The sequence below is a fragment of the Filicampus tigris genome, chromosome 5 (genome assembly GCF_054856515.1).
Source record: "Filicampus tigris isolate MCC_2025a chromosome 5, RoL_Ftig_1.0, whole genome shotgun sequence".
In the NCBI taxonomy this organism is placed as follows: domain Eukaryota; kingdom Metazoa; phylum Chordata; class Actinopteri; order Syngnathiformes; family Syngnathidae; genus Filicampus; species Filicampus tigris.
The window spans coordinates 20,653,300-20,666,379 of record NC_141221.1 but is presented as its reverse complement, the minus strand read 5'-3'; the positions used below and the strand labels follow the sequence as shown (position 1 = coordinate 20,666,379).

Below are 13,080 nucleotides of genomic sequence, written 5' to 3'. Positions count from 1 at the left end.
CGTCTGCTAATATCTTCCTTCTGATCTGTAATGTTATCGTGATTGTCTGAAGACGAATAAACATGTTTCTTTACCACAAGCGTAAGCGTTAACTTATTACTTTACAATTAGTTTGTATGTTTTATATAGTGTGGCTGTTAAATGTATGTATTGTCGATCCTGAAAACATCTGTACATGTTTTTCTAAAACATGCATTTTTTTTTTTTTTTTGCTGTTTGTGACCAGGTTTGTCATCAAAATTCTTCAAATACATTTTGTTAAAAAAATTATTTTAGATCAGGGATGCCTGAACATTTTACGCAATAAACGATAGTATCATTCAATGTTTTTTTAAATGACATCGATATGCTGATGTCAGAGCAAAAAGAAGCGTAAATCCTTTTAAGAGCTTCCATTGTTCTCCAAATATTACAAATCACATGAATAAAATCAAAGTATGACAAAACTATTTATTTATATTTTTTTTGGAGGGGGGATGTCCAGTCATAGAACATCGTTATTGGCAGTCTTCATACATCCATTCATCCATCCATTATCCAATCCGCTTATCCTCAGCGTGTCAAAAATAAATGGAATCCAGACAGTGTCTAGTAACGTCATCGAAGGTTTTCAACATTGTAAGTGGAATCACAATTGCCTCCTGTGGATTCATCATCAGTATTCTCCTGCCGTGCTGTGAATATTATCCAGGCCAGTGAAACGAGAAGATTACCTCCATTCATCAAAAAGCTGCAGCGACAACCGCAGCGGAATGACAACTCATGATAAACTTTGGCCATATCTAGCAGTGTCTGACACCTGGCGCGAGCTATGAAACCACGTTATATTTCGCAATGTGCAATCATTTGCTACTTGAACACCATTAGGAACAGAAGTGGAGGTATAGTTTTGGTCTACGAAAAACTCATAGTGCTGAGTGTTCATCTTAGGGTTGTTCTGTGCAGGAACACAATACAGGAGTTGATTCGCATTCTCCTCCAGTCGGTGTCATAAATAAATGTTCAAGGTGAAGGAGCTGGCAGCAGAATCAAGTAGAACATGGCCTTACTGCCATCTAGTGGTTGGTTCAGGCTTCCTTTCAAAGCTCAAAATGTCCTCTTTGTTCAAAGAGAGTTAGAGGCGCATCGAGAGTGGCAGTGCCGGTGATTGCAGGTCCTGGTCCAACAGGCGAAAGAGCATGGCACTTTTGTTGCGCTGTGATGTTTGTCCCAGAGAATGGTAGAGCTGAGCCTGCAGGTAATGGACCTCTCGCAGGTGCTCCTTGCAGTTCAGCTTGGAGAAATAAACTGCGGCCTCATTTAACATGTCCACCGCCAAAGCTGCAACATGCAAATCTGCTGGGAGACAGTCGGCCACGTATGGAAAACCGTTTGAGCATTTATTCCTTATGCTTGGGCTCAAGCTTGAAGTACATGTACTAGTACACTCTTTGTCCTCTCGAGTAAGACAATTCAGCCGCAGCGCACTGGTAGAACAATTGTGTCCTACTAGTAAAATTTTTCTTTCCCACTACTGGCGCCACTTTTGGCCTACTAGCAGAGGTGGGAAATTGACAAAAATTTGCGCGTCCGTCAATCACCATCTGTCTGCACCCTGGGTACCCTTCCGCCATCGTCTATTTGCCGGACCAAATAGTAATCGCCTATCGGTAAGTCCGTCTATTATTTTAAACACACTTCCGTCTGTCATTTTACCCACCCCGCCACCCAAATATTACTAGTGAGGGAAACCTGTGCACTAGTTATCTTTGCACTACTAGTCCTATTAGTGAAGTGCTATATTGATGATTGCTGAGAAGTGTCTTAGGTCATCAGTGGTACTAGACTAGTAGCACATAGTTATCAACTAGTGCAGTTTTTCCTCACTAGTAACATGTACATGTCCTATGAATGAAAAACAAATGGTGTACTAGTACTTGGACGTTAAACTGGATATTGGATAGGATATTGTGGAAAAAACCCAAAAAGTTTAAAGTGGAAGACAAGTCAAAAATTTTCTTTACAATAATCAGGTGATAACGTCACGGCTCACCTGTTTTCTGGGTTTGGTTATGTGACGTTTACAAGCTGAGCCCATAGGCACTGTGATGTCATTTCAGTTGACTGCAAGTAGAAAATGGCCGCCCGCTGACATGGAGAAAAGGGGTAGCTGCTTTATTTGTATTCCACAAACGCGACGTTGATTAGAATACCATGTTTAGACTAGTGGGGCCGCATAGAACGCATTATTGTAAAGATTTTTTTTTCCATTTGACTTCCACTTTAAACAGTCTTCAATACCAGCTGTGTGTGAGGCTGAAGAGCTACTCTCACGTAGGAATGTGTGTGAGGCACAGAGTGTTACCTGCTTGTCCTTGTCTACTTGGCCTAAATCCAGCAACAGCCATCTGACATCGGGCTGCCAGCAGCAGAGCACGCCCTTTGTCCACCAGCGCTCCATGGGCCAGAACAGGCTCAATGGCTTCATGCAGAACAAGCAGCGCCTGCTCAGGTACGCCCAACATCAACTGCAGAAAGAAAAAAAAACAACAAACAAGTGTTGTATGACGTGATGACTACAACTTTATAGCAAATGGGTTTGGAATAGGGATAGACCGATATTCGGCAAAATGTGTGAAAGTTTTACTTTTCTGTCATTTTGAAATTTTGGAGGACTTCATTTACTGTAGTATGTGGAGCTATTAAATTTTCATTTAACTTTTTAAAGCAGAAGTCAACCCAAACATATTTTTTTCAAGAATATGTTCTAGGCAGGCCCACTAGTTGAAACAAGACATTCTGATTAATATTGCGTTTGTGGAATATGGGTGAAGCAGCAAAATCCACCCGTTTTTAGCCATCTCGGGGGGTACTCGACTAAAAATGAAATCACAGTTGTTCAGGGCTCAGCTAATGACCAATCACAGCTCACCTGTTTCCTGAAGCTGAGCCTGAGCAACTGTGATGTCATTTTCAGTCGACATAAGTGACAAAATAGCCGCCCTATGCGGTGGCTAAAAACGGGTGAATTTTGCTGCTTAACTCATACTCCATAAATGCAATATTAATCAAAATGCCTTGTTTCAACTAGTGGGCCTGCATAGAATATATTCTTGAAAAAAAATGTTTGGGTTGACTTCCTCTTTTGAACATGCTGACGACCCAGGGTGCTCCCTGAACTTTTTGTTAGAATTTTACAACAAAGATGTATATTGTCAAAAATGTATAGTAATAATAATAAGAAGAATAATAAGAAAAAAAATCAACATAATGCAAAACTGAAAAATTGTTCAATAAACAATCAAAGACGTTTCAACAAAGTTAAGAGTTTAAAAAAAAAAAAAAAAAAGAAAAGATTTTTCTGCCTATCTTTTCTCTTTTACTGAAAATTAATATGGGCTCCAAATATCACTAATCGGCCTCCTCGACTATTAATTATCGGTATCGGCCCTGAAAAAAACTTATTGGACTGACCTGCGTAAACGTCAGGTGAAGGAGGGTCTCAGAAGCCAGAGACTGTAGGTGGTGCTGTCGGGCCAGAGCCAAGGCTTGGAAGAGGAGAGGAAGGGCAGTGGAGAAGCCAGAGGACTCCCAGTGGAGCTCAGCCGTGGAAAGCATAACTCTGCAAGACACAAAACGCCCGGTGATTCCTCTGACGAAAGCGTGACAATATTTCTAATGATAAGAAATGTTAAAGGCACATATTCAGTTTTGAATTTTGCAATGGGATAGGGTTTGTGATCCAGCAGCATCTTTCTACCTGATGACCATCTCTGTGCATTTGGTCTTCTCGCAGTGCACCTGCAGTCGCTGCAAGATGCTGTAAGCCTCAGTGGTTCGATTGAGAACTTTTAAAACTTGCACTTTCCTGGCAACAGCAAATACAGAAAATCAACTCCAGCTGGGAGATATAACGTCACGTGTGCCTTCATATTACCTGTAGAGACCCTCTGTTTTGTTTAAAGCAGAAATGGAAGGGACCAGTTGCTCTGCCAAATTGTATTTCCCCTCAATCATGTGCCTCTCAAACTGGATTTTTAGATCACACAGCATCCAGAGCTGCATTGGGAAAATCAAACAAGCTGAATATAGGACACGATTTATGGAGAAATGATTTGCAGGTGAGAGGACACACCTTGGCATGCTGGGTGTGAGCAGGAAACTGATCTTTCAGGTGCTGGAAGATGTCGGAAACGGCAGCGTACAGACCCTGGAGACAACGGTATGTGAACCGCTGTGTTTATTACCTCCTCCTCGGGGCATACCAGATATACAACAGCGGGGCATAAATCACATGTACAGTATACAAGATCCAAAGTGCTACCTGCTCAGCATGCAATTCAGCCAGATGGCAGAGAGCCACGGCGAAGGCCTCTGTGTTGTTCTGCTGGATCCCATAATTGACCGGTTCCAAGCTGCTCATGTGGAGAAGCAACTGAGCCTGCTGCAGAGCCATGGTGCTGCACACAGAAAAACAATTCATATTTACAGACTGTATTGTCATTGACTTATTGAAATCATTATTACTCAAACTGTAAATGTTATTTACCACATTTCAAACGTGTATGAGATTTTAGGTTACGTTCATGCGGGACTGCGCTTTTTAAAGGGACAGTGTGTAAAATGTTCACATTTTACTCAGCTCGGCATGCTCATTACAACCTTCAACAGCAACACTCAACAATAAAATGCAAAACAAGTTTGTTACACTCTCATAGCGGTTTCTACAGCCAGTTATACAAATAATCAAAAAACATGTCAGTTTAACAATTTAATCATGTGCAACAAATTCACATGTTCAAATTAAGTAAATGCAAAGGATTTTTTTTTCTGTCTCAGCACACTCTCCTGGCATTCTCTTCAAAACAACAGGTGCTAGTCGAGGAAAAAAGAGGGCAACTTTCAACCACCATGTTTTATAATGTACAGTGAGACTGTGTTACGGAAGCATTAAGAACACGCACTTGCACAAATGCAACCAGATGATAATAATGGATATCAGCAAAATCAGGGCACTGTATTCATGGGTAAAGAGAATTGATTTGGAGGGGGCGTATTATACACGGCTGCGTGTCAATATACAGGATTTTAGGGTATTTGTTCAGCCCTAGCATGATGAATGCCGGAAACTTTGTACCGGCATTACAAGGTAAACAAGGCCGACCTTTTGCCACACATCCTCCATATGGATGTAGTCTGAGCCAAGCTGATCTCGATCAGTTCCGACAGGCTGTGCTTCCAGTGCAGGATGTCCGTGTCCTTGAGCGCATCCATCAGCTTGTGTGCCGTTTTCCCCTGTGTTGTCCCCTGCTGGACCAAAGACTGGATGCCGAGCGATGCCAGGTACTGTAGCAGAGAGAGGAGGTCATCATTACTTACTGTACATGACGTACAACGTATGTAATAGTATTGCGTTATAGCACAATCTTAAATCTTACTGAATCAGTTAGTCATGTAGATGTTGCTTGATTGTATAGCCATTCATTATTAAACAATGGCAAAAGCTGTGATCCGGCACTTGGCACACGATAGCTGTATCAGCAAATGCTAAAATACCTAATAAGACTAGTGCAAGACTTGCGTGAAGCTCGTCTCCCACCACATGCAAAGTTTGAGGAAAATAAGACCGTTTCGTTTATGCCACAAAAACTTGTTTGTGCCGCTATGATTTTATATATATTACACAGTTAAATTTAATAACTGACCAACAGTAGCAGCACAAAGGATACTTTTTACGGCACAAACGACGGCAGTTGCGGCCGAAACAGCAGATGCTAACACACCGAACAACAGTGCAAGGCCTGCATTAAGATGCTATCTTAGATAGCATATTGACCAATGACCACACATTAAGAGGCATAACAAATCAGTATTGTACCAACCTGTAACCTTCCAAGCCTTTGCATGATTGCAAGCACTCATCCGTGTAGTGAGAGGGAAACTCAATGAGATAATTGTAGCTATCTGGGTAAAGCACTCCTGGCGCTGGATAGATCAGTAATAGCCAACCTGCCCATCTTGCACATGTATTTTCTTTTGTCCTTTTAATCCAAGTGAGATGTGAATTTACTTGGATGGAATATTGATGGATAAACGCTAGTTTTATTGCTGCTCTCCAGTCTTACTCCTGACGTGCTGGCGCTACTCTACTGCCAGGATGGCTGCGTAAACAAATGCGCGCGGGATTTGTGACGTGACGTCCGGAGCTCTATATTGGAGGGTGGCGGGGATAAACAGTAACCCGTGTGGGTTTGGTCCTTCACGATGCTGCTCACTTTCTTGCTCATTCAGGCCTTGTATATATCACTGAGGGGCTTAGGGGTGTCCCAATGACCCGTTTAGTTGACTTGAGCTATCGCTGCAGGTTTTTTCGATTCTCTGTCGTGCAGTTGCTGAATTACTCAGTACAGCAGGTTGGTGAGGAGGCTCTTCATTGTGGCTCACTAAAAATGTACTAGCAGTTATTTTGGGAGCTGTGCCTACTTCATCTTCCGAAGGAAGCAGAGCCTCTGGTGGGCCTTCCCTGTCTGATGACAGACATTTGTGTTCCAGGTGAAGTCAGCTAAGATGTAGATTCCAAGGAACTTTAGACACTCCACTCTCCCCACCTCCTGCCTGTGTTCAATGTGGTGTGATCTCCTGAAGTCTATGATCATCTCCTGGGTTTTTGTGATGGTTAGGTCGACATTGCTTTGGGGGCTCTGCCAGTTGACATATTTACTCTCTGTAGAGTGCTTCGGCGTTGTGGTGTATCAGACCTACTATGGTGGTGTCATCAGCAAATTTGAAAATTGTATTGGAGAGATGGACGGGCGGAGCAATTGTGTGGTAAGAGGGAGTAGAGGTGAGGGCTGAAGACAGACCCCTGCAGAACTCCATTGTTCATGATTAGGGTATGAGGTGTAATCTCCCATCGGGACAGTTTTTAGTCTATTGTTCAGAAAGTCCAAGGTAAATCTGCACAGTCAGCTGTTCAAAGCCCAGGTTTCTCATTTCTGAACCAGTTTGTTAGGGAGTATTGTCTTGAATGGTGAACTGAACTCAACAAACACCACCCTATTGCTGCAATTTGATTGCTCCAGATGTGTAAGTGCTGTGAATAGGGATGCTATGATGGCATCATCTGTCGATCTGTTGTTGTTGTCAGTATGCGAACTGATGTTGGGTCAACATCAGCAGGGATGGCAGCCCCGATGCAGGGAAGGATCGGCCTCACAAAACACTTTGCAGTGATGAGAGAGCAACCTGATGATTGTCATTCAGGCAGTTCACTACTGTTTTCGTGGGTATTGGGATGATTGTGGCTGACTTATGGCAAGTGAGAAATGCAGTCTGTTTGAGCGAGAGGCTGACGATCTAACTGAATACTTCTGCTAGTTGCTGTACAGCCCTTTAGAACACAACAAGAGAGACAGTCCAGTCCATCCAACTTGCTTCTGTCGTTTCTGCGCAGTCTGCATCTGAGCTGACGTTGATGCAGCTCTATGGGCTGTCCATCCGTAAATTGCAATGCAGGCTGGGTACAGAACTTCCCATTATGTTGGTCAAAAGGGAGTGAAATACTGATTTCATTGTGTATGGGAGGGTGCTATCTTCGGGTTTACTGTTCTTGAATATTTTCATGATCTCCAAGTCGAAGTTTTAACATTTTTAAACGCATATTGAAACATCCGGTTCATTATTTAGAGCTGCTTTGCAAAAGCACACACCCGTGTATCATGTCGAAAACACGACATCTTTCCAATGATGCAGACGTCAAATTGTGTTTCCAATTGTCAACTTGGTAGTTTTTGTTTTTTTCTCATGTTTGTATGAGTAATAAAAAGCTTTTTATTTTATTTTTTTAAGTGGCTGCAGTTTATAGGGAGGCGAGCTAAAAAAAAAAAAGATAATAATAAAAAAACTGAAATAAAAAAACATCCTGAATTTTATGGTTTTAGTCTGACTAACAAAATAATTCCAATGACACCTGACTGCTGTTTCTGTAACATCTCTCTGATAAAGCAAATTTGTCATCAATCTTTGCTAACTTCCTGCGCCTGGATGGCGACCAGTTCAGGGTTTAGTCTGCCTTTCGCCCAGGGTCAGCTGGGACAGACTCCAGCACCTCTACGCGACCCTGTACAGTTTAAGTGGTGTTGCAGATGACACACACTCTTTGATAACTTTTACAAGCTTTTAAAAAGAATGTATTTAAATAGGGCTTTACTGGATTGTGTAACTTTCAAGTGCTGTGTGATTTGCATGTACAGTAATCTAAAAGTATTTAGTGGTTCAGAATTGCCTATACATGCGAATAGGTGAATATGCAAATGGAGAACCTGAGGTGGGCATTCCATCAGTTTGACGTTTTGCTGATGATTGACGAATGATGGGACACCTTTTAAAAATGGCAGACTGACGAATGACGGAAGTGGGTTTTTTCATCCATCAGTGTAATCATCACTAACCGCGTAGGTCAGTGATGGTCCGTCACTGGTGAACGCCCGTTTTTCTGACATTTTTTGGTGGACCAACGGACTTGTGATGGACTAACTGACGGACTTACAAGTTAAAATCCGGCAAGTAAAATGTGAATGGACTATGGCAATAATGAGCTCACTAAAAATATAAAGCCAACGGCACTGCATGCAGTGCAGTGCGTCTTCTGCATTTACAGTGCACTGCTTGAGGAGCAACTTTGTACATTACACTACATTACAATGCACATAAAAACAGTTAAATAATTTAAATAGATTAAAAAAAAAAAAAAAAAATCAATATCAAATATTTGTATCGTGAAACATTTTTCAGCCACATCGCGGAGCCCTACTAAGCATGTTATGTTTAAAAAGGAGTTTATTTAATCTTTATACTGACCAGTTTATTTGAATTTTTCATAGTTGCGTTGACCTCTTATTAAAGACCTCGTATTATATCGTCACTGTCATGTGAAAACTCCATTTTTTTCATGTTCTTATTTTTGCATGAATCATGTTTCCGTGTTACTGACATCGCATTAAGGTGAAAATTAAAAAAGTTTCCAAAATTGGAGATAAGTGTTTTTCACAGGACAGCGACGATATGTTAAAATAAAATTACTTTAATTCAGCCTGTTTTTCTCAAGGTATTTATTTTCAATGGTTATAAATAAATAAATGAATACATATTGACCAATATATTAATATTTATATTGTGATATACTTTTCAGTCATATCACCCAGAACCTACTATGTACACTGTATTATTATTATTGTCATCATTGCCAAGTCGGCACTGCAAATGAGAATCTGCTCTCAACTGCCTTCACTGAATAATCCATCCATCGTTGTCTGATTGTTTGATATAAATTTTATTTTTCATTTTATTTACCTTTTACAGTAATGTAGAACAGTATTGTGAGTATCTTATTTTAGTCATTGCTGTTCCACTAAATATTGAGTTGGCCACATTCAAATCTAATCTGTTGGAAGCTGTTAATTAAAAAAAAAATCAACAGTAAAATAAGGCCCCTGACACTATTCAATGCAGCAATCCCATTTCAGGTCATGTTACACTCACCGGCAGGCAGAAATGAACAGCCATTTTGACAGAATCCTCAGTTAAACTAGTGCTGTCGCATCCCTTCATCTGTTCCAGCGTATAGAGCCAACTCTGAGGCAAGAGGGTACAAGAAGAAAAGGAAAAGAAATTGGACAATGCTCATAATTCATATTTGTACAAAAACACACATATATAATAAAAGCTGGCTTTACCAAACAGTGCTGCAAGCAGACATGATCATTGGACTCTTGGGCGATGCGGATGGCCTCCTGCAGAACGAGACCAGCCTGCTGGCTAGGGGACAGGAAAAGGGAACACTCAGGCAGTCCAAAGACCCGTCTGTTGAGTTCAACTTCTCTTTTACTCACTAGTGCCCAAAGCGACAGTGAAGGCTGGCCAGGTTTAGAGTGGCATAGCGAAGATTTCTGCCGTAGCCTTCTTCTCCATTGCTTTTTCCTTCATTCCCAGACAAGATGAGGCGGTCAAAATAATGTAAGAGACTGTGGGCGGAGAGGAAGATGTCCCCTACTCTGATGCTGTTAAGATAGTTCAAGTAGTGCTAAGGAAAGAGAAAACCATCCATGAAATTATGCAAAGGTCGAAATTGTAAGGTTGCAGAAGACGAGTCTCACCGCCTCAGCAAAGTCTGGATTAAACTTGAGCATGTTGTTGAGCTCCTCCTGCAGCAATGCAGGCTTTAGAGCTTTGTTCTCATCGTTCTTCAGAAGGTACGCCTGAGGACACACGTACACGCCAAATATGCATCACGCACATGCAAGTTGATATGAAACAATTGCCCAAGTTCGAAACTCACCTGTCTCGCAAGGAAGTACTCGGCTTGTTTTTGTGACAGGGGACCCCGGCTTGGAGCGTTTTCAGGTCTAAAATACCATCAGAGTAATACAAGTGAGGAGTCACCCCAATCAAAACAAAATTGATACTTTGAATAAAACGAATAAAAACACATACCGAATTTCTGACTCGTCCAGAGAGTTGTCCCCCTCCTCTCTGTCTAGTCGGTCCCCAACTGCATCCTCAGTGCTGGTGAGATCCATATCAAAGTTGTCCACAGCCAGTGCCATCAAACCCACTTGGCCCTCAGTGGGTTTGGAGTAATTGCTGTGGTAGTAGTGCTGCAGGGACTTGTACAACTTGTACACCTGACTGAAGGAAAGCTTGTTATAGGCCAGGAGCATGTGTCTCATGAAAAGACCTAAAATACAGGAGAAGCAGAGATTATTGCATGATTAGTTCCATTGTAACACTTTTTTTTTAAAACAGACATTTTTGGGGCTTTGCACTGCTACCCACCCACAACACTGGTTTTATACGCCTCCGAATCAAAAGCTGTGAACGGAGTGAGCAGAGTGGAAAAGAAATGTTCCATGTCCTTCAGCTCTCCATCAACCATTTCACGAAGACTTTGAATGCAAAAACAATACAGCAACAATATGAGATATACATTTGTTGTACACAGATCTTGCTTTCTTTTATTCTGACAAGCAACATTGCGATTTCCAGATATAGGCCAAGTGTGTAATTAACATGTATGAATAATAATAAACAGATGATGGGTTTGAATCTCAGGCCCTCCTGTGGTTTTCTTCGAGTCAGTTTGGATACCTGAGGACTAAAATTGTCCATCAGAGTGAATGGTTGCTTGTCTGTATGTGGCCTGCAATTGTTTGCAATGACCAGTCCAGGGTGTACCATGCATCTCACATGGTTCACATAACTCACATGCATGGTTTTAGGAGGTGGGAATGTGGGAGGAAATCGGAGTACCACACAGGAAGGCTAAAACCCAGATTTGAACCCATTACCGCTTTACTGTGAGGCAGATGTGCTAACCAGTTAGCCACCATACTGCTTTTTATTATTGTTATTTTGTGTGTTTGTGTATATGTTTTGCTTACAGTCTATGTACATCACACTGCACAGTTTGTTGTGTTATTTGTATTTGCTTTTCTTTTACATAGCCTTGTTTGACTCTGCTGTCTGCAGCCATGCATGTCTGCAATTTGGTTAAGACAATATATTCTCAATTTCCTTACCTATATACCAATAAATAATGTAAATTAAATACACCTGCGAGTGAGGGACAAAATATTAGAAATATATTAAAGTTTGTATAGGTTCACGGAACTTTTTTCTGTTTTCAAACCTCATTTTGACGGAATATGCGGTCTCAGGACAACACTCTCCCACAGTCTTGAGGAACTGGCCAAGAGACAGGTCCGAGCTCTGCACCCATCATGAAACAAGCATCATCAGGCACACTCACTGGTGCAGACTGTATTGTGTCCACTCTTTTCAGACTACCTGCTGTAGAGGTAAGATGAGCTTGTTCAGGCGTCTTCTTTCCGGCAGAGTGATCTTAAACGATGTCATCTCGTACAGTAGCGCCAATACGGAGATTTTGTACGGAGTGACCCAGTCTTTAATCCCGAAAACGTTAGCATGGACCACCCCGTTGGTTATCATCGGGTTGAAATACAAACTTTCATGTACACTTGCCATCCTTCCAAATGTGAGCCGGTGTCTGAGTCTGACAAGCACCGACGAGTATTCGAGCGGACGGGAAGGGACTAGCTTGCTAGCAAGCTTTTTCTTCTTCTTTTGTTATGGCAGTTTACCACATATTATTTGGGTATTACCGCCATCTACTGGGACAGATTTTGGACGAGAGATTTTGGCAGTTACAAGTGACTGATAGTGTAGTGGTACACACGCCTGTGTTGTGTGCAGGCAGCGTGGGATCGGTTCCAGCTCAGTGACGATGTCTGTGTGTGCCCTGCGACTGGCTGTCGACCAGTTTGGGGTGTAGTCTGCTTTCGCCCATTGTCAGCTGGGATAGGCTCCAGCACCTCCCCGCGACCCTGTACAGGATAAGCGGTTTGGAAGATGATGATTTTGGCAGTTACAGACCAAATCTAAAAAAAATCGAACTAAGATCCTCCCTATCAACCCCGTTCTATGCAAATACTCAACTATACGCCCCCACCTGTTCTTGTTTGCTATTTAGCAAGCTTCTTCTTCTTTTTCTACTAATAGATTTTTATTGCCAGGAAACTTTTTTAACGGGGTGATCCTGAGTTCGTGCCTTCAAGATGGCCCAATGACGGAGTGACAACTGTTCCCTACGAATATCTAATGGCATATATCCCAATTCTACCTCTAGTTCCGCTTTGGAAGTTGTTGGAAATGCACCTGTATGGATCCTCAATGCCTGATTTTGGACTACATCCAACTTCTTTAAAACCGTTCTAACCGCCGACCTATATACTATACAGCTATAATGTATAGTAGACCGAATTAATCCACGATATACACGCCTTAATACTTCTCTATCTGCCTGCCAGTCCCTGCCGACTAGACATCTCATCACATTAATAACCTTTTTACATTTATCAATCACCTTCTGGACTTGTATTTCCCACATTCATTTTTCATCAAACCATAACACCAAGTACTTATATTGTTTTACTCTCTCTATTTTTCCCCGTATAATTTCAGTTTTACTCCACAGTCTCTTTTCTGAGTAAAACAGTTTTTTTTTCTCCACAGAGAATTTAAAAC

General features: G+C 41.7%; 1 protein-coding gene across 2 annotated transcripts; it reads right to left on the bottom strand.

Moving 5' to 3' along the window:
* Positions 1 to 430: 430 nt before the first annotated feature.
* Positions 431 to 12,128, bottom strand: anapc5 (anaphase promoting complex subunit 5). Of its 2 annotated transcripts, none has more exons than XM_086032020.1 (17): positions 11,824 to 12,128; positions 11,666 to 11,745; positions 10,813 to 10,922; positions 10,471 to 10,714; positions 10,316 to 10,382; positions 10,134 to 10,235; positions 9,870 to 10,060; positions 9,714 to 9,795; positions 9,520 to 9,612; positions 5,144 to 5,325; positions 4,304 to 4,439; positions 4,115 to 4,189; positions 3,917 to 4,038; positions 3,740 to 3,847; positions 3,454 to 3,601; positions 2,345 to 2,507; positions 431 to 1,338 (listed from the first exon to the last, which is right to left on the bottom strand). In XM_086032020.1, the coding sequence occupies exons 1-17, from the start codon at positions 12,019 to 12,021 to the stop codon at positions 1,115 to 1,117; spliced, it is 2,325 nt and encodes a 774-aa protein (XP_085888146.1). In that variant the 5' UTR covers positions 12,022 to 12,128; the 3' UTR covers positions 431 to 1,114. The 2 variants fall into 2 exon arrangements, with proteins under 2 accessions (XP_085888146.1, XP_085888148.1); XM_086032022.1 differs by having other exon boundaries at positions 431 to 1,335.
* Between the last annotated feature and the right edge of the window lie 952 nt (positions 12,129 to 13,080).